Consider the following 21738-nt stretch of genomic DNA (forward strand, 5'->3'; position numbering starts at 1 on the left):
AGTAAATTGTAATCTTTCTCAAAATAAAAACTTAAGAATTCTTATCCTATGTTTGGACAGAGTGAAAGGGTGAAGATGAAAAAGGAGAAAAGGGAAAATATCATTAGAATTTACAAAATTTTACTGGTATATTTTCCTATTACTTTTTCCTTTTTACCCTTTCTCTCCTTTCATCTCTCACAATTCTTAAAATGGGTGGGACATATCAACTTGTGGGGCCCTTTCTTTCTTTAATCTTTAAATCTTTGTCGTCTCATAGTAATATCCAAAACTGCTGCAGAAGCAGAACCAAGCCACTGGTCTGAGCAAAACATTCAAGTCTCTCTCCCGCCATTATTAATTACAACTTCCCATATTTTAATGGTTTCATTAAATTCGAAGGACCCCATATTGGTTCAACAATTATTGTTGTAAACAAAACAACAAAACACTTACTGGCTTCCCATAAAAGTCACAGTAACTAAAACAAAAACGCTTACCATCTTTAAAGCGACGTCGTTTGGATTTCGGTTTTAGACTAGTTTTTGTACTTTTGTTTAGTTTGTCCCACTTCTACAGCTCTACAGTTCTACTTCCAACAAAGAGTGTCTGCTACTATATATTATCTTTTCTTTTCTTTTCTGACCTCTCCAACGGAAAGAAAGTTGGCAAAAAAGTAAAAGAAAAAAACTTTCCCTTTTACCAAACAAAAAAGACAGAAGGGAATTTAAAGTTAGAATTTTTCGTTTGGATTCCTATTCTCTTGTCTGGTCTCCTACTACTCTCTGAAGCTCCCAGCTCCTATTTTCTGATCTGGGTCTGCAAATTCAAGCCACAAAGTGAAGTGGGTCTCTCTCTCTTGCTCTGTGCTTTGCTTTGTTTGGCTCTTTATGGGGGGTTTGGGTGGGCTTAAATGTTGGTTTGGTCATTTTTCTGGTAGAGATCTTACGTAAACATTAGTGGGTGTTTGGTCTTTTCTGGTTTTTTATGATTTTTATATGTTGAAGAGACTAATGATATTTTATTCTATTGTAAATTAGATGCAAAATAATAATGGGTTCTGGTCTATCCTTTGTTTATCACAGAATCAGCATAATTTTTGTTGTATGATTGTGATTGGTAAAGTAAAAAACAAAGATTGATTTTTGTTCTTTTGGTGAGCGAAAAGGAACCCACTGGTATCTTTTTTCTTTTTTGAATTGGAGTGTATCTACTCTTTGAAAGAAGCCCACATATTATATTATTGTGACTGTTTTGTTTATTTGTAGTTTTGTATTTTCAAATTTAACTTTTAGGTTCTTCTTTGATGTCTGCTGGGGTGGGGTTAGAATTTGTCTCAGCTAAGGGTAGTGATTTGTGATTAAAAGGAGCTGTTTTTTCCCCCATACTTTTATTGTGTTTGAGTTGTTTTGGAGAGAGAAACCCATCTTGCTATTGTGGAGATCTGGGACTTGTTTCATCTCTTATGCCCCATGAGGACTTTCTTTCCCTCTGAGTCTTGTAAAGAAACACAGCTCAATGCTCTCAATCCACAGTCTTGGCTCCAAGTTGAAAGAGGGAAACTTTCCAAACTTTCATTGCATCCTTCTTCTTCTTCTTCATCTTCATCTATGTAAGTTTTTTCTACTCAAATTAGTCAGTTACAGCAGCTTAATTTATTTTCCTATTAAGTGAATTAAAGTAGTTTTGGTGTTGTCTTGTTGTTTCTTGGGGGGTTTAAATTGGTGTAGAGAATCTTTTATCAAGGTCCCTGAGCCACAGATACTCCCATTCTTTAAACCTGTTGATTATGTAGAAGTTTTAGCTCAAATTCATGAAGAACTCGAATCATGTCCTCCGCAAGAGAGGTCAAACCTCTGTTTATTACAGTTTCAGGTGTTTAGAGGCCTTGGAGAGGTCAAATTGATGCGGAGAAGTCTCCGCGCAGCTTGGCAGAAGGCTAGCACTGTTCATGAGAAGCTTATATTTGGGGCATGGTTGAAGTATGAGAAGCAAGGGGAAGATCTTATTGCTGACTTGCTTGGCACTTGTGTGAAATGTGCACAAGAGTTTGGGCCTATTGATGTAGCATCTCAGCTTCCCCTCAATTTAAATGTTAATTCCCATGAGTGTGTTTCGATGAATGGGAACCAAGTTTTGAGGAATGTTAGTTTTAGAATTGGAGATGAGAAAATAGTTTGTGATAGGCAGAAAATCTCCAGCCTTTCAACCCCATTTAATGCTATGCTAAATGGGTGTTTCACAGAATCACTTTGTGAGGACATTGATTTATCTGAAAACAATATCTCGCCATCAGGTATGAGGGCAGTTAAGGAATTTAGTATGACAGGCAGGTTAAGTGAAGTCCCTCCAAATCTCTTGCTGGAAATATTATTTTTTGCAAACAAGTTTTGTTGTGAAAGGCTCAAAGATGCTTGTGATAGGAAACTCACATCTCTGGTTTGCACTAGAGAAGACGCAGTGGAACTTATGGAATATGCTCTTGAAGAGAATACTCCAATTTTAGCAGCCTCATGTTTGCAAATTTTTTTACGTGATCTACCTGATTGTTTGAATGATGATCGGGTGGTGGAAATGTTTATTAATGCTAATAGACGACGAAGATCAATCATGGTTGGGCCAGCCTCATTTTCCCTATACTGTTTATTAAGTGAAGTTGCCATAAACCTTGATCCTAGGTCTGGTAAAACAGCTTGTTTCCTAGAAAAGCTGATTGAGTTTGCTGATACAGACCAGCAGAGACTTTTGGGGCTTCATCAATTGGGATGTGTGAGGCTGATGAGGAAAGAGTATGATGAAGCCGAACATCTTTTTGAGGCAGCTTTGAACGCTGGCCATATTTATTCTGTTGCAGGTTTGGCTAGAGTTGGTTACATCAAGGGTCATAAACTTTGGGCTTATGAGAAGCTCAGCTCTGTAATTTCCACTGTTACCCCACTTGGTTGGATGCATCAGGAGAGATCATTATACTGCGAAGGTGATAAGAGGAAGGAGGAACTTGAGAAAGCAACTGAGTTGGACCCAACTCTTACTTATCCCTACATGTATCGGGCTGCTTCATCAATGAGGAAACAGAATGCTACAGATGCGCTTAAAGAAATTAATCGGGTTCTTGGGTTTAAACTTGCATTAGAATGCTTGGAGCTTCGGTTTTGTTTCTTTCTGGCACTTGAGAATTATCAGTCAGCCCTTTGTGACGTTCAGGCTATTCTCACACTTTCCCCTGATTATAGGATGTTTGAGGGACGGGTGGCAGCATCCCAGTTCCGTACTCTTGTGCATGAGCATGTAGATAATTGGACTACAGCAGATTGTTGGATGCAATTGTATGAGCGGTGGTCTTCAGTTGATGATATTGGGTCTCTGTCTGTTATCTACCAGATGCTTGAATCTGATGCAGCAAAGGGGATTTTATACTTCAGACAGTCTTTGCTTCTTTTGAGGTATGTCCAGCTTTCTGATCTGTTTTGGGCACTGTAATAAAATAACCCCTGGAGTTTAAAAGGACTAGAAACTCTTCTATCTCATCAAGTATTTTTAAACCTTTTTTTTTTTCTTTGCAATTTGGTATATGTGTGAATCTGTTCATGCTGTGGGAATTACATCAGGTCCTGTAAATCCTGAATTTGGCTTCATTTCTTCTCTTCTACGTATGTGATATTTTAGGTTGTAAAATATTTCTTTTTACATTGGGGTGACTAGAACCCTTAAACCGTCACTTGATCAGGTTGAACTGTCCTGAGGCAGCCATGCGGAGTTTACAATTAGCTCGCCAACATGCATCCAGTGAACATGAACGGCTGGTCTATGAGGGATGGATCTTATATGATACTGGTCATTGTGAGGAAGGGCTCCAGAAAGCAGAAGAGTCTATCAAAATCAAGAGGTCCTTTGAGGCCTTCTTCCTGAAAGCCTATGCATTGGCTGACTCCAGCCAAGATCCATCTTGTTCTTCAACTGTTGTTTCACTTCTTGAAGATGCATTGAAGTGTCCATCAGACAGGCTTCGTAAAGGTCAGGTATGGTTGTCTATCTCTGGGCATTTTCATGGAAGACTTTCTTATTATGCACTTGCAAACAAAGGCATGTTTGGTATCATGGTTCTTTTAAAAAATTAATGTATGATTATTTCATTTTGAAAAAAGTGTAGAGGTAGTATATAGGCTCTCAATGAAGTAGTCAATGCTTAATACTACAAAAACTATACTCTTAAATTTTGTCAGTTTACGTTTCTATAACTTTCCTGTGCACTTGGCTGTTTGTCTTTCTTGAATTAATAAAAAATACTGTGATTTGTAATAAAATTCATGCTTATCCAAGTCATGGTTATATGCCTTCATTATCCTATGCTTGCGACCTTATGGTTTCTTGGATTAAGGTTATTTCTAGAATGATAACATGATTTTAGTTTTGATGATGTTGTTCTTGTTGGAGAAACATCTGTGGGATAGAATAAAAGATGAGCCCTTGTTGCAATCAAGGGGTGATTAAATAACGTTGCACTTGTCAGGTCATCTTCTCTGCACTATGTTTATTGGGCAGATGTGCATTTATTTTTTAAAGAGGTTCTCTTATTGATACAATTAATCAGCGCACCTCATTACTGAGTGATTTTATCTTGGTTGATAGACGATATCTCGACTATTTTCCCTTTCTAGTAAGGGATGTCCAATGATGAATTCTCTCCTTTTTCTTTCCTTTTGAAGCCTTTATATTAGTAGTGGATATGAGCATTTTCAAATTGGACCACCTGACTATATGAAAATTCAAGCTTTAGCAAGTGTTGAGTAGTGAATAGTGATGGGGTCCAACCATATTAAGGAATATTGCAAGAAGGTTTTAGCCTTCAGGCTTCAGAGAGACTTGATGATTGACCAGAAGGTAGCATATTTGTTGTAAACAGAAGTGAAAATGTAGAAAGCTAATCAGTCCATCATGTTGCCAAACTGTAATAATGATTTGGATTTATAGATTTTCATGAATTCTGTGATCGTTAGTTGAGTCCTAATATTTCCATTTGCCAGGCACTGAACAATCTCGGAAGCGTTTATGTAGATTGTCAGAAGTTAGACTTAGCAGCTAATTGTTACATTAATGCCCTTAACATCCGGCACACACGAGCCCACCAGGGCCTAGCTCGGGTTCATTTTCTCAGAAATGATAAGTCTGCTGCATATGATGAAATGACCAAACTGATTGAGAAGGCTCGGAACAATGCATCTGCCTATGAGAAGAGGTCTGAGTACTGTGATCGTGATTTTACAAAGGCGGATCTGGAGATGGTCACCCAATTAGATCCCCTCAGGGTGTACCCTTACAGATATCGAGCTGCAGGTTAGATCCCCCACCCCCCATCCCTTTTCTTATAACTGCATGACTTTAGTGGTGCCTGAAAAATCTGTAATGTAAAGATCTCAAACAATTGAAATAAATGATGACCGCCAAGTCCTCAACAATTAAATGACGATTATTGTTGCTGGTGTATAATTTATGTGAAGAAATTTCCTCACTTGATACCAAAAATGAACACGGTTAAAACAGAATTTCTTTTGCAAGTTTATTGTATAACCTGAATTATGTGGATGTTATATCTTGTAGTGTACTTTTAAGTTTTTAAGTCTTCTAGGGATTTAGTCTTCATAATGCACCACCTTTAGTGGCATAATGAAATTTGAGGTGGTCAACTCTTTTTTTTCTATCCATCTAGAACTGTGGAATTGTACACGGATATTTTGTGTTCAACTTTACTGTCCATTCGAACTAATGAGGCTTTGAATAAAATCTTGTGACATAATTTTTTTCACAACTTTGCTAAAGTGGCAAAATGTGAATGGTGGAAAATAAAATTGGCGTCAGTAGTGGGTCCATATGAAAATTTTCAACCACTCATGACTTGCCATCTCAGCAGGTTGTGAAAAAAATGCGTGCAGAGTAAAGTGATTCGGTGCTGCTATTGTAGTCTTTTTGATTTTTGGCTGTTGGGATTCTGTAGCTACCACTGTTATTAAGTTCATATTGTGTTTGGTTGGAGCAGTGTTAATGGACAGCCACAAAGAAAAAGAAGCCATTGCTGAACTATCAAGAGCAATTTCATTCAAAGCAGATGTTCACCTTCTACATCTGCGGGCTGCGTTCCATGAGCACGTTGGCGAGGTCTTAGGTGCACTACGGGACTGTCGAGCAGCTCTTTCTGTTGATCCAAACGATCAAGAAATGTTGGAGCTTCACAGCCGTGTATACAGCCATGAACCATGAATTAGAAAAAGAAAATTGTAAGATTGGAAAAAAAAAGAAAAACAAGTTAAATTATATTACCATCATTTATACTAGTGAGCTTGTGCCTGTACACCATGTCATATCTTTTTTTCTTTTTCTTTTTCCTTTTTAACCCAAATTTTGTAATTTTATGTTTTAATATATTTGGTAATATAATTTAATTTGTCACAGTAAAAAATTGTCTTTCCCTTAAATTAGTTTCCTGTTATTAAACTGATATAAGAAAGAACACATGCAAGTTATTTTACATGGGATACTCAGTTTCTATTACTTATGCATTTTGCCCATGGGAGTAGGGAGATGAAGCAAAAGATGAAAAGCTGGGGTTCTATTCATGCTTTAGCAGCTAGTCTGTCTTTTTCACTTCTTGTGTGTGTGTGTGTGTGTGTTTTTTTTGGCCACTGGCCAGACTTTTATGGTTGCAAAAAATTGTGATCCCTACTATTATTATTGGTTCTCTATACAAAAAGAAATCCAAAACCATGATTAACCGTTTGTTCTGTTAAGCATGAGTCTTTGGGCTCAAGTAGTACTTTACTTTCCTCACTCCTTTTTAAGGGTCCAGAATACGAATCCCTGAATTCTGCTGTTTGTAGTAGACCACTATAGAGAATAGGGGCAGGGTTAAGGCTGTGAATTGGGACATTGAAAATCTTGGGCCAACCTGAAGCTTAAACACCAAAGAACAAATTCTCTTGCTGTGTTCTACATGTTCAAAAACTATTGGGTAACAAGTTCAATACGACATCTCAACAATTATGTAAAGGGTTATAAATGATTTTCATAGGCTAAAGAATTCAGCAACAGTGGATTCAATTAGCTCAATCGATAAAATTTCTTGTTGTCGAATAAGAACATTCAGAAATCAAAATTGATAAAGCATATGATTTATGTGGCGATTACAAAGAATATATATGGGAGTTTCTAAAAGGCACTACTTGATAGATCTATAAGAACACTTAATCTTCGTTCGAAAGATAAAATAATAAAATAGGATTTGAACCTACGACCAATCAGTTGACAGCCGACCGCTCTACCACTAAGCTACTGAGGAACAACAAATTTAAGGAGCACTGCTTTGACAAAGAACGCTAAAACATTTTCATCCTAGAGACGGAACAAAAAAAAAAAAAAAAAACACAGATAAGTTGTTATTTTATTTAAAAAAATTTGTGCAATTTGATATATATATATATATATATATATATATATATATATTTTTTTTTTTTTTTTTTTATGGGATTGATTTATTTATTTATAGAATTTCATCTTAGAACATCTGTTTCCATCATTCATTTTCTAACATCAGACCAAGACATTAATGCGCTTTTGGTGTAGACGGAAATTCAACTGCAAATCTATTCAACCACCCAAATTTCTATTCTTTTTCAGTTCATTTGTTTGATTATGCATAACAACTCAGTATCAACGAAGGATTGACCGCCTAGCTTTGGAGCCGAGCACTATATATAGTTGTATACGCTTACAAATTCAATCGGATACTGAGAGAGAGAGAGAGAGAAAGAGAGTCCGAGTCATTCACACTGACTCACTCACTCACTCTATCACAGTCGCAAATCAAATCGTTCCTCTCAAGACTCAATTCATAGCCCATTCACCAGGTACAACATATCAATTTTTTTGCCTTTCTTTTTCTAGCTAAGCTATGGTTCGGTTTGGTTAACGAAAATAACTTATTGCTTGGTTATAGTTGATTATTATTGCCTTTCGTTTCCCAGCTTCTTAAATTAATGAAAATCCAAAGCTAATTACATGAATTTCAGGTTTCTTTCTTTCCTAGGTACCAAACAAGGCATGAATATCTATTGTAAAAACTCGAAATTTTAGTGGGTTTGTTTGTTTGATTGTTTGTGAATATCTATTGTTAGCTTAAAAATGTTAATTTTATGCAAAACCTAAAATTTATAAAATAGTGCAACTGAGGTACAAAGCTCTTGGCTTCAACTTGCCATTTGAAGTTGAACACCCCAGATTTCAATTTGGTCTCTTTGGTTGATTCGGGGATAGATTTCTTTTACTTATTGGCAAAAATAGAGAATGGGTTTCCCTAAGACTAGACAGATTTCTAGTGTATTCAGTTTTGCTGCTTTCTTCTAGAAACTATGTGTGTGTGTTTGTGTGTGTGAATTTACTTATTAGAGACCTTTTTATGCGCGGTTTAGAAGCGATCGTGAACATGTTCTCTAGACTAGCACGTTTTTTCTTCTGAAAATATAAATATAAAGTGCACTCTGCTCCTGGTGCAGGGCAGAAAGGGGAAAAGGAGTAGTAGAATTCATGATGATATAACATATGGTTTTGGGGTAGTATATTGTGCAATGCTTAATATAACATATGGTTTTGGGGTAGTATATTGTGTAATTAAAAGGGTTTCTTACGATATTCTTTTACTAATGTAAGCATTTGCTACCATCTTAAAACTAGTATATACAGCTAAAGTAACTACCACCATTGTACATAAATCATAAATGTCTAATTGATCAGTTTCTAGTATATGTTGACAACAATTGTAGGTGGCTTGTGTTTTGTTTTTGTGTGGGTTGCAAGGGGTGGGGGAAAGACTGATTACATTCATATTTTGTATTGTTAGAAATACTTTGAAGAAGCAGTAACCAGAAGAGTAGCACCAAATAGTTTTCTCCTAATTGTTCATCTTAAAGTAATAGTTTTATTTTATTTTATAAGCAATACAAGTGGCTTATGTGCTAGCCAAAACTTTAACTAATCACTATATTATCTCTCAAATGTCAATAATTTTGGTTGGTATTTCTTTAACTAATCACTATATCATTTCTGTGTAATATGTTTACAACCTCTACTTGCCAAAACTTCACTCGTGTATTAAAATGCCAACTAACGTATCATATGAGTCTTGAGAAATCTAAATTTTGAATCACCTTTTGAATGTCTCTGTAACTGATAGACTGAGAAGATAGGATGCCATGTTCTCATGATTACAGGGTGCCAAAAAATGAATTTTTATGACTATCGTTTAATGAGACTTTTACTAGAAAGCGAAAAAATTGACTCTTGGTTTACTATTGAAGCTTTTAAATTTTTTTTATTCCTATTCAATTTTCTACCTATAGTTGGCCAAACAAACTGCCATATCTCTGCATTTCTTAAGACTGTGTTAGTTTGATTTTTCCAGAGTTTAAAGTGTTTCTCTGTATGACTTTTGGTATTTCTTTTTTCTCAGGAGTAAATTTCTTTTGTCCACTTCATGATGAAAGGTTTTAAAATTTCAATACTCTGGTTAGGAATTTTTGTTCTTGCGATTCCATCTTCATATGGAGTATCTGTATCATGTATGATGGCATACGACGAAGGTGGCATTTCTACTGTGTTGGAATCTCCTGAATGTTCTGAGTGGGTTCTTTCCACTGAATCTCTTCAAAATAAGACTTTAAACTGTCAGTCTGCTACACTTCAGGGACATAGGGACTACCAAGAAGATCGTATCTTATGCCATCTTGACATGAAAATACCACGTCTTGGTACTCTCTCTTTCCTCCCTCTTGAAAGTTACCCTTACTTTTTGACTGATTTTATTTGTATTTTTGGATTTATAAATTTCAGATTTAACATGTGAAACTGTATTTAGGATCTGCTAGTGTTGGGGGGAAAATGGGGAAATTACATTTTAAAGCCTTGATTTTAGGAGTAGAACAATTTAAACCATATAGTTTTCGAATAAAAAAAAAATAAAAATTGAAACTTATAGTTTCAAAGTAACAAATTAAAACCCTGATGTTTCAAAAAGTAGTAAATTAAAGATTCAGCCATATTATATGTCAAACATGATGCTAATATTTAATTTGTTACTTTTTAAAATTTTAGTATTACCCTTAAAAAATGGAAAAGGAAAAAAGAAAAAAGAAAGAGAGGGTAAAACTATATATGTATAATGAATCCAATAACAGGGCACCCAAATTATTTTCCTTTCTCATTTGTTAGACAAACTAAGGTTTCATATGTTGAAGAAACACTGCTTTAGGAGCATCACTTTTTCACTTTGACAAAAACTTTTGATATTTACATTGATGTGGACAACTTATTGTTTGAAGCATGCCTTGGATGCAGGAAAAAGTGGTCTTGAGGAGGGTAAAGTTGGTGTTATGGCAGTATTTGATGGTCATGGTGGTAAGGAAGCTAGTGAGATGGCTTCAAAACTTCTGTTGGATTACTTTTACATGCATGCTTTATTCAAGTCATACAAGCTACTGACACAGTACAAGGGAGTGTTACCTGTAACTGATAATGAAATCACACATTTGAAAATACTAAAAGAAGCATTGTTGAATACAATTCAAGAAATTGATTTCAAATTTTCTCAGGCAAGCAGTACCTATGTACTTTTAGTTCTTTAGCTGGTTTTCTTCAACTATAGATCTATGTTCCGCTGTATACTTTCAGGAGGCTTTTAAAAGGAAGATTTTCACAGGATCCACTGCCACTGTGGCTCTTCTTGTTGATGAGAAAATTTTAATTGCCAATGTTGGTGACTCAAAGGCCCTTTTATGCACAAAGAAGATTCAGTCTGGTCAGTTAATTGATTCTCTGATATCTTCTCTCTCTCTCTCTCTCTCTCTCTCTCTCTCATTAGTTATATTGACTCTTTAACCAGTTGCATCCAGAAGATAGTTGATACTAATGAATGGGATTAAAGGTTTAGTTGGGTTGAGTTAAATTTAGTTGTCCCTGTTAGAAGCATGCTAAAATGGTAAAGAATACCTCTCTTAATGCTTCTACATGAAAAATGACTTTCCTAAGAAGTTGGTTGTATATTAAGCAGAGAGTATATAAACTTTTACCTTTTTTTTAACCTAATAGCTGACTATCTGTATGTTTACATGAAAATGACAGGCAACTTGACAACTAGTCTTTCAGTCACTAAACTAACAGAAGATCATCATCCAGATAGAGATGATGAAAGAGCTCGAATTGAAGCAGCTGGTGGTTCTGTTGTTAGTGTTTGGGGTGTGCCTCGAGTCAATCGAATACTCACTTTATCCAGAGCCATTGGTGATGTGTATCTAAAGAGGTGATTTCTTATTCCATTCAGAAATAGTAACCAACCTTAAAGTTTTGGGAGTAAAGGCTTTGTTATTGTTTGCACACTATATTCCGTTCAGAAGTAGAATGATATATTAAGCCCCACCCACCCACCCTTTCTCACACACGCAATCATAGTTTTTACTTGAGGTAAAAAAGAAGTTCTGATTTTTATAATGTCTAGGGTTTGCTTTCAGTTATGTTATGATTTATATATACTTCCAATTTTAATGGAGCTTGTATTCTTCTTGTGTGGTCAGATTTGGTGTTATAGCTGTGCCTCAAGTGACGGGTTGGCAACCTCTAGATGCCAATGATAGATTTCTGGTGGTTTCATCTGATGGTATTTTCGAAAGCTTGACGCCGCAAGATGTGTGTGATCTTATATATGATTCAAGTTCATGCTCGCCCTCATCCTCATTGGGCGATTGCATTGTAAATACAGCATTTGAGAAAGGTAGCATGGATAATTTGTCAGTTATTGTAGTTCCATTATGATGTTTTATTTATTTGTATTTTTTGTTGTTGTTGTGAACTTCTTGGTAGAAAGATACCAGAATTAGATAGGCTTTAGCCAAAGTGGTTTGTAATTTCTTCATCTTCTTCTCTGTCTCTCTCTTCTTTTTACTTTATTCTTTTAAGTTAGCATTGGCTACACATCGGTTTATTTACTCAAAAAGAGCATGATGAAAGATCAAAAACTCTCCCTCTCCCCAACTATTGAATTAAAAAAAAAAAAGGCCTTTAGTGGACCAGAAGAGAGGAAAAAATAATAATAATAAGCTTATAATTATATATCTTAATAATTTAATTTAATTTAAAAAAAAAAAAAAACTGTTTTTCTCAATCTAGCAAGTTGAAACTACTCAAATTTAATTCTTAAATGGACTGAATAGACTGAAGTGGACCGAATGGACTAAAGTAGACTAAAATTAACCAAAGTGGACTAAAATGTGGATTAAATGACCAAATTGGACTGAGTTGGATAGAATGGACTGAATCAAAGGAAATAATCAAAATTGACCAAAATGCTACACGTTGCCTACGAAATAGGATCATTTATTCTTGGCTAACAATGTAGAAAATGCCACATCATTTAAAATTTTAAAAGATGTGCCACTATATTCATATTTAAATTTCTAAAATTTAATCTGAACCATATAATGGATCCATTTAATGGAAATGAACCTATTACAAGATTGCTTACATTCATTAAAAATGATATACGTTGAACGTTTAGGAGGGGCAAACTAGATTTTTGATAGATACAATACATTTTCAACTTATGATGTTCTTGTCAAAATAATTATTTTTTATCATTAAGTCAAAACATTAATCAATTTTCAGTATAGACAATATTTAAATACCAACTAATTGAGCTATAGGCAGGTTCTCCACTTTTAATTTCTTGATTGAAACTTATGTAATATGGTTAGTTAAATGAAAATATTATTAATAGGTGACGTGGCAAATGCTAGCTTCTTTCACTAATCCAACTTAGTTTTATTTCCTTCTCAAAAAAAAAAAAAAAAAAACTTAGTTTTGTTTAATTAAATCAAACGACTATATTAACAGATAATTGTGGCAAGTGCTAGCTGCTTTGACTAATCTGACATGGCAATCCTATTGCTCACCAACGTAACAGTATCACCTCCAACTACGGAACCGAGCACCATATATAGAGGAAGATTACTCTCACAGAGAGAGAGAGAGTCCGAGTCAGAGCCATTCACACTGACTCATTCTAAAACTACAACTACAACTACAACTACTATAGTCCCAATCGAACCGTTCCTCTCAGATTCAAATCAAACCCTATTGATCAGGTACAACCATCAGTCTTGTTATAGCCCGTGTATTCCTTTGTTTTTCTATTCTTTCTTTTTCTAGCTCTTGGCCCCTTTATACATTCACATTCCATTTGGTTTAACCAAAATGAACAAAACGTAAGGTGAAATCCTTTTTTATTGTTGTTTTTCTACTTCTTAAATAATGAAAAATCCGAATCTAAACAATTTGAGGTTTCTTTCCTAGCAACAAAGCAGGGCATAATGCTTTTTTTTTTTTTTTGGAACGGTATTGGGTCTTCTTTTGTATGCTCAAAATGGTTAATATATTAGTTGACTTTCTTGTAGTGACATCTAGGTACTCTCTCTTTCCTCCCTCTTGAAAATTTACCCTTATTATTTTAGGACTGGTTTTATTGTATGTTCACATTCATAAATTTCAGATGTAACACATGAAAAAAAGAGAGAGAATGTGTATTAATATAAATTTATAATGAATCCAATAACAGGACACTCAAAGTAAAGTTTCATATCTTGAAGAAACATTACTTTAGGAGCATGACTTCTCAAACTGACAGAAAACTTTTGATGTTTATATTGATGTGGACAAGTTATTGTTTGAAGCTTGACTTGAATGGAGGCAAAAATGGGCTTGGGGAGGGTACAGTTGGTGTTATGGCAGTATTTGATGGTCATATCGGTGAGGAAGCTAGTGAGATGGCTTCAAAACTTCTGCTGGATTACTTTTACATGCATGCTTTATTCAATACCTCCGAGCTTATGGAACAGTACGAGGGAGTATCTGTAACTGAGGATGAAATAACACATTTGGAAATATTAAAAGAAGCATTGTTGAGGACAATTCGTGACATTGATTTCAAATTTTCTCAGGCAAGCAGAGTCTGTTCACTTCTAGTACTTTTAACTGGTTTTCTTCACAGATTTATCTATGTTCTGCTATATGCTTTCAGGAGGCTTTTGAAAAGAGGATTTTCTCAGGATCCACTGCCACTGTGGCTCTTCTTGTTGATGGGGAGATTTTAATTGCCAATGTTGGTGACTCGAAGGCCCTTTCATGCACAAAGAAAATTCAGTCTGGTCAAGGTTCTGGCTCTCTGATATCTCCATTTTTTTTTTAATGTAGTGATATTAATTACTGACTCTTAAACCAGTTGCACCCAGAAGATAATTGATCCTATTGAATGGGAATTAAGGTTTAGTTGAGTTGAGTTGAAATTACTTGTGTCGATTAGATATGTGCTAAAATGATAAAGAATTTCTTTGTCTAAATGCTTTTACCTGAAATAGGACTTTCCCAAGCATTATTTGTATATTAAGTAAAGGAGTATAAAAACTTTACCTTATTTTAACCTAATAATTGAATATCTGTATGCTTACATGTTAATGACAGGTAACTTGACAGCCAGTCTTTCAGCTACTGAACTAACAGAAGATCATAGTCCAGGTAGAGATGATGAAAGAGCTCGAATTGAAGCAGCTGGTGGTATCGTTGTTATGCTTTGGGGTAAGCCTTGGGTGAACGCTGAACTTCCTATGTCCCGAGCCATTGGTGATGTGTACCAAAAGAGGTGGGTTTCTTAACTTGAATGACAGCTAAATTTTCCCTTATTTTCTCAGTTTGTCATATTTTTATTACCTGATTTTCTATTTTTTATTCCATTCAGAAATAGAGACCAATCTCAAAGTTTTAGGACTAACTGATTTGTTATGATTGCATTCCATTCAGAAATACTGAAATAGTATGAGTGACATAAACACCCCCCCCCCCCCACTTCCCCCTTTTTAGACACACACACACACTTGCAATTATAATGGAGCTTGTATTTTCATTCTTTTTTGGTCAGATTTGGTGTTATAGTTGAGCCTGAAGTGATAGGTTGGCAAACTCCAGATGCCAATGATAGATTTTTGGTGGTTTCTTCTGATGGTATTTTTGAAAGCATGACGCCGCAAGATGTATGTGATCTTATACATGATTCAAGTTCATGCTCGCCCTTGTCCTCGTTAGCTGAATGCATAGTAAATTCAGCATTTGAGAAAGGCAGCGTGGATAATTTGTCAGTTATTGTAGTTCCATTTTGATGGTTTTTCTGTCTACTTGTAGGAAGAAAGATGTTAGAATTAGAGACTTAGCTTTAGCTAAATTGGTTTGTAATTGCTTTTTTTGGAGCATTGGTTACACATACAATCATTTACTCAAAAACAGTTTGATGAAAGATCATAACCTTTTTAACCATAATAATTGGGTACATTCATTGATGTTTTCCCCTTTCTTTTATGAAAAATTATTATGGCACTCTATGGACTACTGTTTTCTTGAATATATGCTATCTAGCTTGACCAATTTGAGTAAATAACGTAGACCAAATATTGAGGATATTCATATCATATATAAATGAGATTGGATTTTTATTTTCGTTTTTTTTTTGGTTAGAAAATATTGGATTCATTAATAAATAAAATCAGATTGACCTAAAGTTTAGAATATATGATACGCATAGCATGAAAACATGCAGTTGGCCACTGGGTTTTTTTTGCTTGTCTTTGGTGGTGCATGTGGTGGTGCATGTGGAAATTAGCATTGCTAGGGGTCAATTCAAAGTTGGGAATTTCTAAATAATGTTTTTGAGTACAAAATTTCTATTTTGAAAACAGCGAAAAAAAGTTTATGTTTTGGATCTAAAAAACCTTTTTTTTCAATGTTTTTTTTTAATAAATTTGAATATCGATAAGAGATAAACAGAAAATGGTGTACACTAAAAGTGTTTACAGAACACTTTGATATACTTTTACCCTATCCAACAAGTAAATAATCAAACAGCTCTGTCATATATATAGTTCCACAAGATAATGAGAAACTAAATGACAAGAATCAACTTACATAATGGCTAATCAAAACTATTGCAATGTCCTCCCTTGTAAATTCTTTAAATGAATCTTCAATTTGTTCACCAGTTATTTCTTAGAGAGAAAAGTAAAAATTCTTTATGAGAAAAAAGGCATCAACAAAATAATTTTAATATTGTTAGCTACAAAAAAATACGCTTTGTAACTATGAAATAGAGTATGAATTGAAGCTATTTAGGGTTAGGTTTTTCTTTTTCCACCTCCTTTAAATAAGAGCTTAATGGGCTCTCCTATTCCAAATAGGTTTACACAAACCTTGAGTTTTCCTAATCTAATAAGAATTATACAAACTCATAAACAAATAGTCTTTTAAAGTAAAAACGTTGCTGGCTATAATCTAAAACCCGTAAGCTCGATCAATCGGGACATCTGTCGAGTTTTAATGAATCTCGACAGATCGAGCTTCTGTCGAGGAGGTATCGAGACCTGCAGTTTGCACTTTTCTTGAGCAGTTCTTGAGTAATCTTCATGTCTTCAATTTAACCACTTGTAATGATCATCTTGAACCTACTTAGATATACTCAAATACAAGTAAAGTGCGTTTTGTCAAAGGATATGTCAATGACATAAAAATATGTCCATAACAATCTCCCCCTTTGGCAATCCGTGACAAAACCACAAGAGTACATTGAATGTCCTAGAATACATTCTACTCAAGATTACACAATAAATAAGCCTAATCTAAAAGATCTTAACCTTGGAAGTTGCTGCAAGAAGAAGATTCGGAATCTTGACTTGGCTTCAACTTGTCTTTCCTGAAAGGCACTAAACAAAACACATCAAGGTACTATGTGGAAAACAATGACAGTTAAATAAATAAGAAACATGTGTATAAAAAGAGAGAAAAAAATAACACATGTGAGATAAAGAGTGAAACACATACATCATCACATATACCACTTGATAAGCATCATGTATGTAAAAATGGTTACAAAACCAAAAGATACACAACACAAAAAATATATCAAAATCAATGTATATCAAACTAACTCTCCCCCTAAGTTAGTTACATCAAAAACTTTCCTCCCTTCAACATGAAGTTCTCCCTCTAAGTCTATTACTCCCCTTGAGGAATGACATTCAATTCTTAAATTTCTCCCCTTTTTTGACACAATTGTCGAATGGCATAAAAAGCCAAAAGACTTGACCGGAGATAGACAGAAAACAGATATAGAGGGAACGAGGAGAACAAGGAACCATAGACCTGCAAGAAAAAGAAAAACAAGATGCTATGGACACAAAAGAAAAAAAATGCAAAACAAAGAAAAATGAAATGCATGCAAGGGTATCTTCGATCGATCGAGAAGTGTCGAGAAGCTATCAAGCCAACCTCGATGGATCGAGAAGGTGTCAAGGATCTATCGAGCAGACAGAAGATATCTCGATTGATCCACCTAACTATCAAGAGGTGTCGAGATTGCGATTAGATGCAACTGAAGAACTCGACAGATAAGCCAGGTATCGAGAGGTGTCAAGATGGCTTAAAAGCAGTGTTTCAAGTAGGGAAAAACGCATATATGAATGCAATCAAATATGCAACTCAGCCAACGGTCCAACCAACATTTTAACCTCTCAAAAACAAAAAGTTAAACATTTAGCTCCCAAAAACTCACACACACACACTAAACAAGTCTAACCAATTTTATATTTCAAAAAAACAAGTTAAGACAGTTTAGTGAGTATACATCAACACATGTAAACCTTGTGTTGGCCAAATCACATTGTACCTGCACATGTATCAAAAGTAGCAGAGAATTTTGTGTGTTGTGTGTGAAAACATCGCAAGATTGCATAAGTGTCTTTATGTTATGACGATTTGAGATATGATAAAATCACTTTAACTCGCACACAATCATAACTGTTTGATGGGGACTATCACCTTTGAGGTACATTTTATAACTCCCACATCTCCTAAAAAACAAGCTTGCAATCATATTTAAAGCATTTTTTTTTTATCTTTTTTCTTTTATTTTCTTTGCATATTTTCTTTTTATTAAGCAAATCATGCATGGGTATATAAAAGAGAGAGAAAAAATACCCAATTATGTTAAACTTTTGACATTACACTTTTGCTATGCCAAAGCATACAGATGTCATTGACATTGCACTTTTGCTATGCCGAAGCATACAAATGTCATATTATGATTGGCGGGTAACAGTGTGAGATGGTTATTTATGCCTTTCTCTTAGGATTTTCTAATCCTACCCGTCAAAAAGAGTGATACGAGTGTTAAGTACAAGAGATCACTTAACCTTACTCATCACAAACAAAGAGCCACAAAACTCACTTGCTTAGTTGTGCATAGAGATGCTCATCTAAGGTACAAGAGATACAAAGTTTAGAAAACTCTGTTTCAATGGCCATTTTATGGCTCCCAAGAACCGATATACACAAACACACACTGTTTTTGTATGTTTCTGATTTTTCCCTTTTTATTTTTATTTTGAAAACAAAACAAAATAAAAACTAAACAACCAACCAAAAATAGACAAACATCATGAAAGCATGAAAGAAAGATGCAAATGCATGAAAGCATGATTCCAAAAACTAATAAGAAATCAAGCAAAGAGAGTCCTACTTTAGATAGAAAGAATTAAAGCAGAGGACAAACAGAAAAGACAATTAAGTCTTAGGATCCTTTATCACCTACACAGCACGAGTCTTTGGCCGTGAAGATGAAAAGGCACGTGTCCTAGTATGACTACTAAAGGACATAGAGGAATTAGAATTCCCCTGAAATTGAGTTAAAAAACTCAAAACTTTTAATAACTCACCAAGAATAGGTACAAAGCCTTTAGACAAAAGATGAGACCTATTGGATACTCACTTATGAGGAAACAACTTGAAACAATTAAGACAAGTGTGACCAGAAGCACCACAATGGTGACAAACATGAGTAGTTTTCAAACTACTATGCTTCCTAGAGGGAGGTCTAACCTTAGAGGTTGACCGAGATCTTAACTCAAGACAATTTGGCCTAATATGACCAACAATATGACAATGATGACAAGTGGAGACAAATTCATAATTTTTATTCATCTTAGGAGAAGTTTTAGACATAAGTTTAGAAACTTCAGCGTTAACATCAAAATTTTTACTTTTGTCTATCCTAACAATATTAGCCTTCAACTCTTCATTATTCCTTTTAAATTGGGGAATATAAAAATCTATTTCTTTTGAGTTAGGCTCAATAACAAGTTTGACACTAGTTAAATTTTCAACTTCAGTTTTAAATTCAACTAGTTGCTCTTCCAAAGTCTTAATTTTGTCCACATGAGATGAAATTTGATTTTTAAAATTCTCATTCAAATTATTGGCTTCATCCAATTTTGCAATTAAATCATCTTTTTCAAGCTTGACCTTTTTAAATTTAGCTTTTAATTTTGTAGAACATTCAAGAGATTTCATACAAAAATTATAAAGCTTGCAATAGGCATCATGAATATCATCATCATCATTCAACACAAGAGCATGCAAATCAAAACAATCAAGAGTTTTCATAACAACAGAGGTCAATAGATCACAGAGCAAATATTAAAACCTAATTAGAGTGTGTCTGCTCTAATACCACTTGATAGGCCAAAAACGTATTGACCCATTGTGATGGATTAATTAATTAATTAATCAATTTAACATACAAATGCGTGGTAGCATAAACAAATCACCAATAAACTAAAGTATGTAGTAGAAATTAAATAACACGGTAATTTGTTTACGAATAGGGAAAACCTATACGGTAAAAACCCCACCGGGTGATTTTAAGGTCACCACTCTTAAAACTCCATTATTATCACAACAAGCGGTTACAAGTAAAGGAATCCCAAGTACCTTACCAACCTACAGTTGAACCCTTACCCCAATACCCAATTGGACTTGTTTTGTAGTGACAATTTCTCCTTTCAATGCACGGATCCCAGTACGCGACTTACTCCTTTGCACGAATCCTAGTACGTGACTAACTCCACAGCAACCCTTTGATTGTTGTAGTTGATTTGCTGCAGCTTCACATAGAAACACCAATAAAATCTTCAATGTTGGTGCAAGAAATTTGCTTGGTTACAGAACCCAAAGGCGTACAAGAAACGTAACAAGAACTCTTTATTATATAGGAGGAGGCTGGGGTTTTAAAAAGAAAACCTTATGAAGCTCTCTAGGGTTAGGTTTTTCTTTTTTCACCTCCTTTAAATAGGAGCTTAATGAGCTCTCCTATTCCAAATAGGTTTACACAAACCTTGGATTTTCTTAATCCAATAAGAATTTTACAAACCCATAAACAAATAGTCTTTTAAAGTAAAAATGTTACTGGCTATAATTTGAAATCCGTAAGCTCAATCGATCGAGACATCTGTCGTGCTTTAATGAATCTCGACAGATCGAGCTTCTGTCAAGGAAGTATCGAGACCTGCAGTTTGCACTTTTCTTGAGCAATTTTTAAGTAATCTTCATGTCTTCAATTTAACCACTTGTAATGATCATCTTGAATCTACTTAGATATACTCAAATACAAGTAAAGTATGTTTTGTCAAAGGATATGCCAATTATATAAAAATATGTCCCTAATAAGGTGGAAAGACATCCTTTAGAGCAATCCAAGTCTGAGAAGACAGACTGAAATGAGGTATAGTTTTCACTTTATAGAAATCTCTTCGAATTCATGTTTGATTGAATGGATTGATCTAATATTTGGGCAGGTATCTTAATTCTGTAAGAAGAATTATCAATTTTTGTATCATTGTGCACTGTTATATCATTTTTAATCAACTTGGAGCTTTTTCTTTCATTTGGTGTTAACTTTGTTGAATTGGGACATTCAGGTATAAGCTATAGGGGTAACAAAGCCATATTGGAAAATAATGTATTCTATTACATCACCTATGAAGATGACAAGATGTTAGACCCAGTAAGTCTATTTTGCTGTGTCATAATGGCTCTTCAATTTTTCTGCTTGTTACTTATGTTCTTTTTGTTTTCCTCTTTTGGACCAACGAAAGGAACAACACACTACACAAGCCCATCAAGTTGTGTTTCGAACTTTCTGTTGTTCAACTTTATTTTATTTTCTCCTTGGCTTCTAAATTTGCTGTCATCTCTAGCTATGTTTGTAGTTTGAATGGTAGCTTAATTTGATGTGAAGCATCCCTTAAATATTCAACATAATAAGAAAAATAAACCTAAGATTTCTTTAAATCTTATTTTCAATAGTTTTCAGTATGTTCAATTTAGCATTTTGTTAATTTGTTAAAGGTGGAAAAAAATATAATCATATATATATATATATATATATAAAGTGGTAGTACAAATAGAATTCAAATCAAGCCCAAATTAGTTTTTAATTTTTGTAAAAAAAATTGTAGTCCTATAAAAAAAAATTATAGTCTAAAACAATATCATGAAAATTGTTTAATAACCTAAGCTTACCATTATTAGCATCACTACAATTAGGGGTAACATACTAGTACTGAATAATTACTCAAGCAAAATCAGACTAACTTTTTTTGGTTTGGAAATAAACTTGTAAATATAAAAATTGAGATATTCATTCCATATGAATATATGACAATTGAAAGACTATTCCAACATCAATGGTGAAACCTGCCTTGATTTGGTATAGGGAAGGAGGGAGGAATTTAACATAAACTCTCAACTATTGAATTATTAAAAAACCCATTATTTTCAAAAGATTAAAAGCTC

At 34.4% G+C, this 21738-nt stretch overlaps 3 protein-coding genes across 4 annotated transcripts; all 3 read left to right on the forward strand.

Annotated features, from left to right (window-relative positions):
• Nucleotides 1-452: 452 nt before the first annotated feature.
• Nucleotides 453-6276, forward strand: LOC142613102 (ETO1-like protein 1). The gene is made up of 5 exons (XM_075785299.1): nt 453-1591; nt 1710-3422; nt 3707-3998; nt 5004-5313; nt 6014-6276. The coding sequence occupies exons 1-5, from the start codon at nt 1452-1454 to the stop codon at nt 6232-6234; spliced, it is 2676 nt and encodes an 891-aa protein (XP_075641414.1). The 5' UTR covers nt 453-1451; the 3' UTR covers nt 6235-6276.
• A 1266-nt stretch (nt 6277-7542) lies between these two features.
• Nucleotides 7543-11943, forward strand: LOC142612854 (putative protein phosphatase 2C 51). Of its 2 annotated transcripts, none has more exons than XM_075785022.1 (6): nt 7543-7877; nt 9476-9773; nt 10360-10613; nt 10693-10819; nt 11143-11320; nt 11592-11943. In XM_075785022.1, exons 2-6 carry the CDS (start codon nt 9500-9502, stop codon nt 11827-11829), a joined length of 1071 nt encoding a protein of 356 aa, XP_075641137.1. In that variant the 5' UTR covers nt 7543-7877; nt 9476-9499; the 3' UTR covers nt 11830-11943. The 2 variants fall into 2 exon arrangements, with proteins under 2 accessions (XP_075641137.1, XP_075641138.1); XM_075785023.1 differs by having other exon boundaries at nt 7561-7877; nt 9537-9773.
• A 1733-nt stretch (nt 11944-13676) lies between these two features.
• Nucleotides 13677-15378, forward strand: LOC142612513 (putative protein phosphatase 2C 51). Its single transcript, XM_075784598.1, has 4 exons — nt 13677-14009; nt 14090-14216; nt 14530-14707; nt 14984-15378. The coding sequence occupies exons 1-4, from the start codon at nt 13677-13679 to the stop codon at nt 15219-15221; spliced, it is 876 nt and encodes a 291-aa protein (XP_075640713.1). The 3' UTR covers nt 15222-15378.
• The last annotated feature ends 6360 nt before the right edge of the window (nt 15379-21738 follow it).

The sequence above is a fragment of the Castanea sativa genome, chromosome 10, assembly GCF_040712315.1.
Source record: "Castanea sativa cultivar Marrone di Chiusa Pesio chromosome 10, ASM4071231v1".
NCBI classification, from domain to species: domain Eukaryota; kingdom Viridiplantae; phylum Streptophyta; class Magnoliopsida; order Fagales; family Fagaceae; genus Castanea; species Castanea sativa.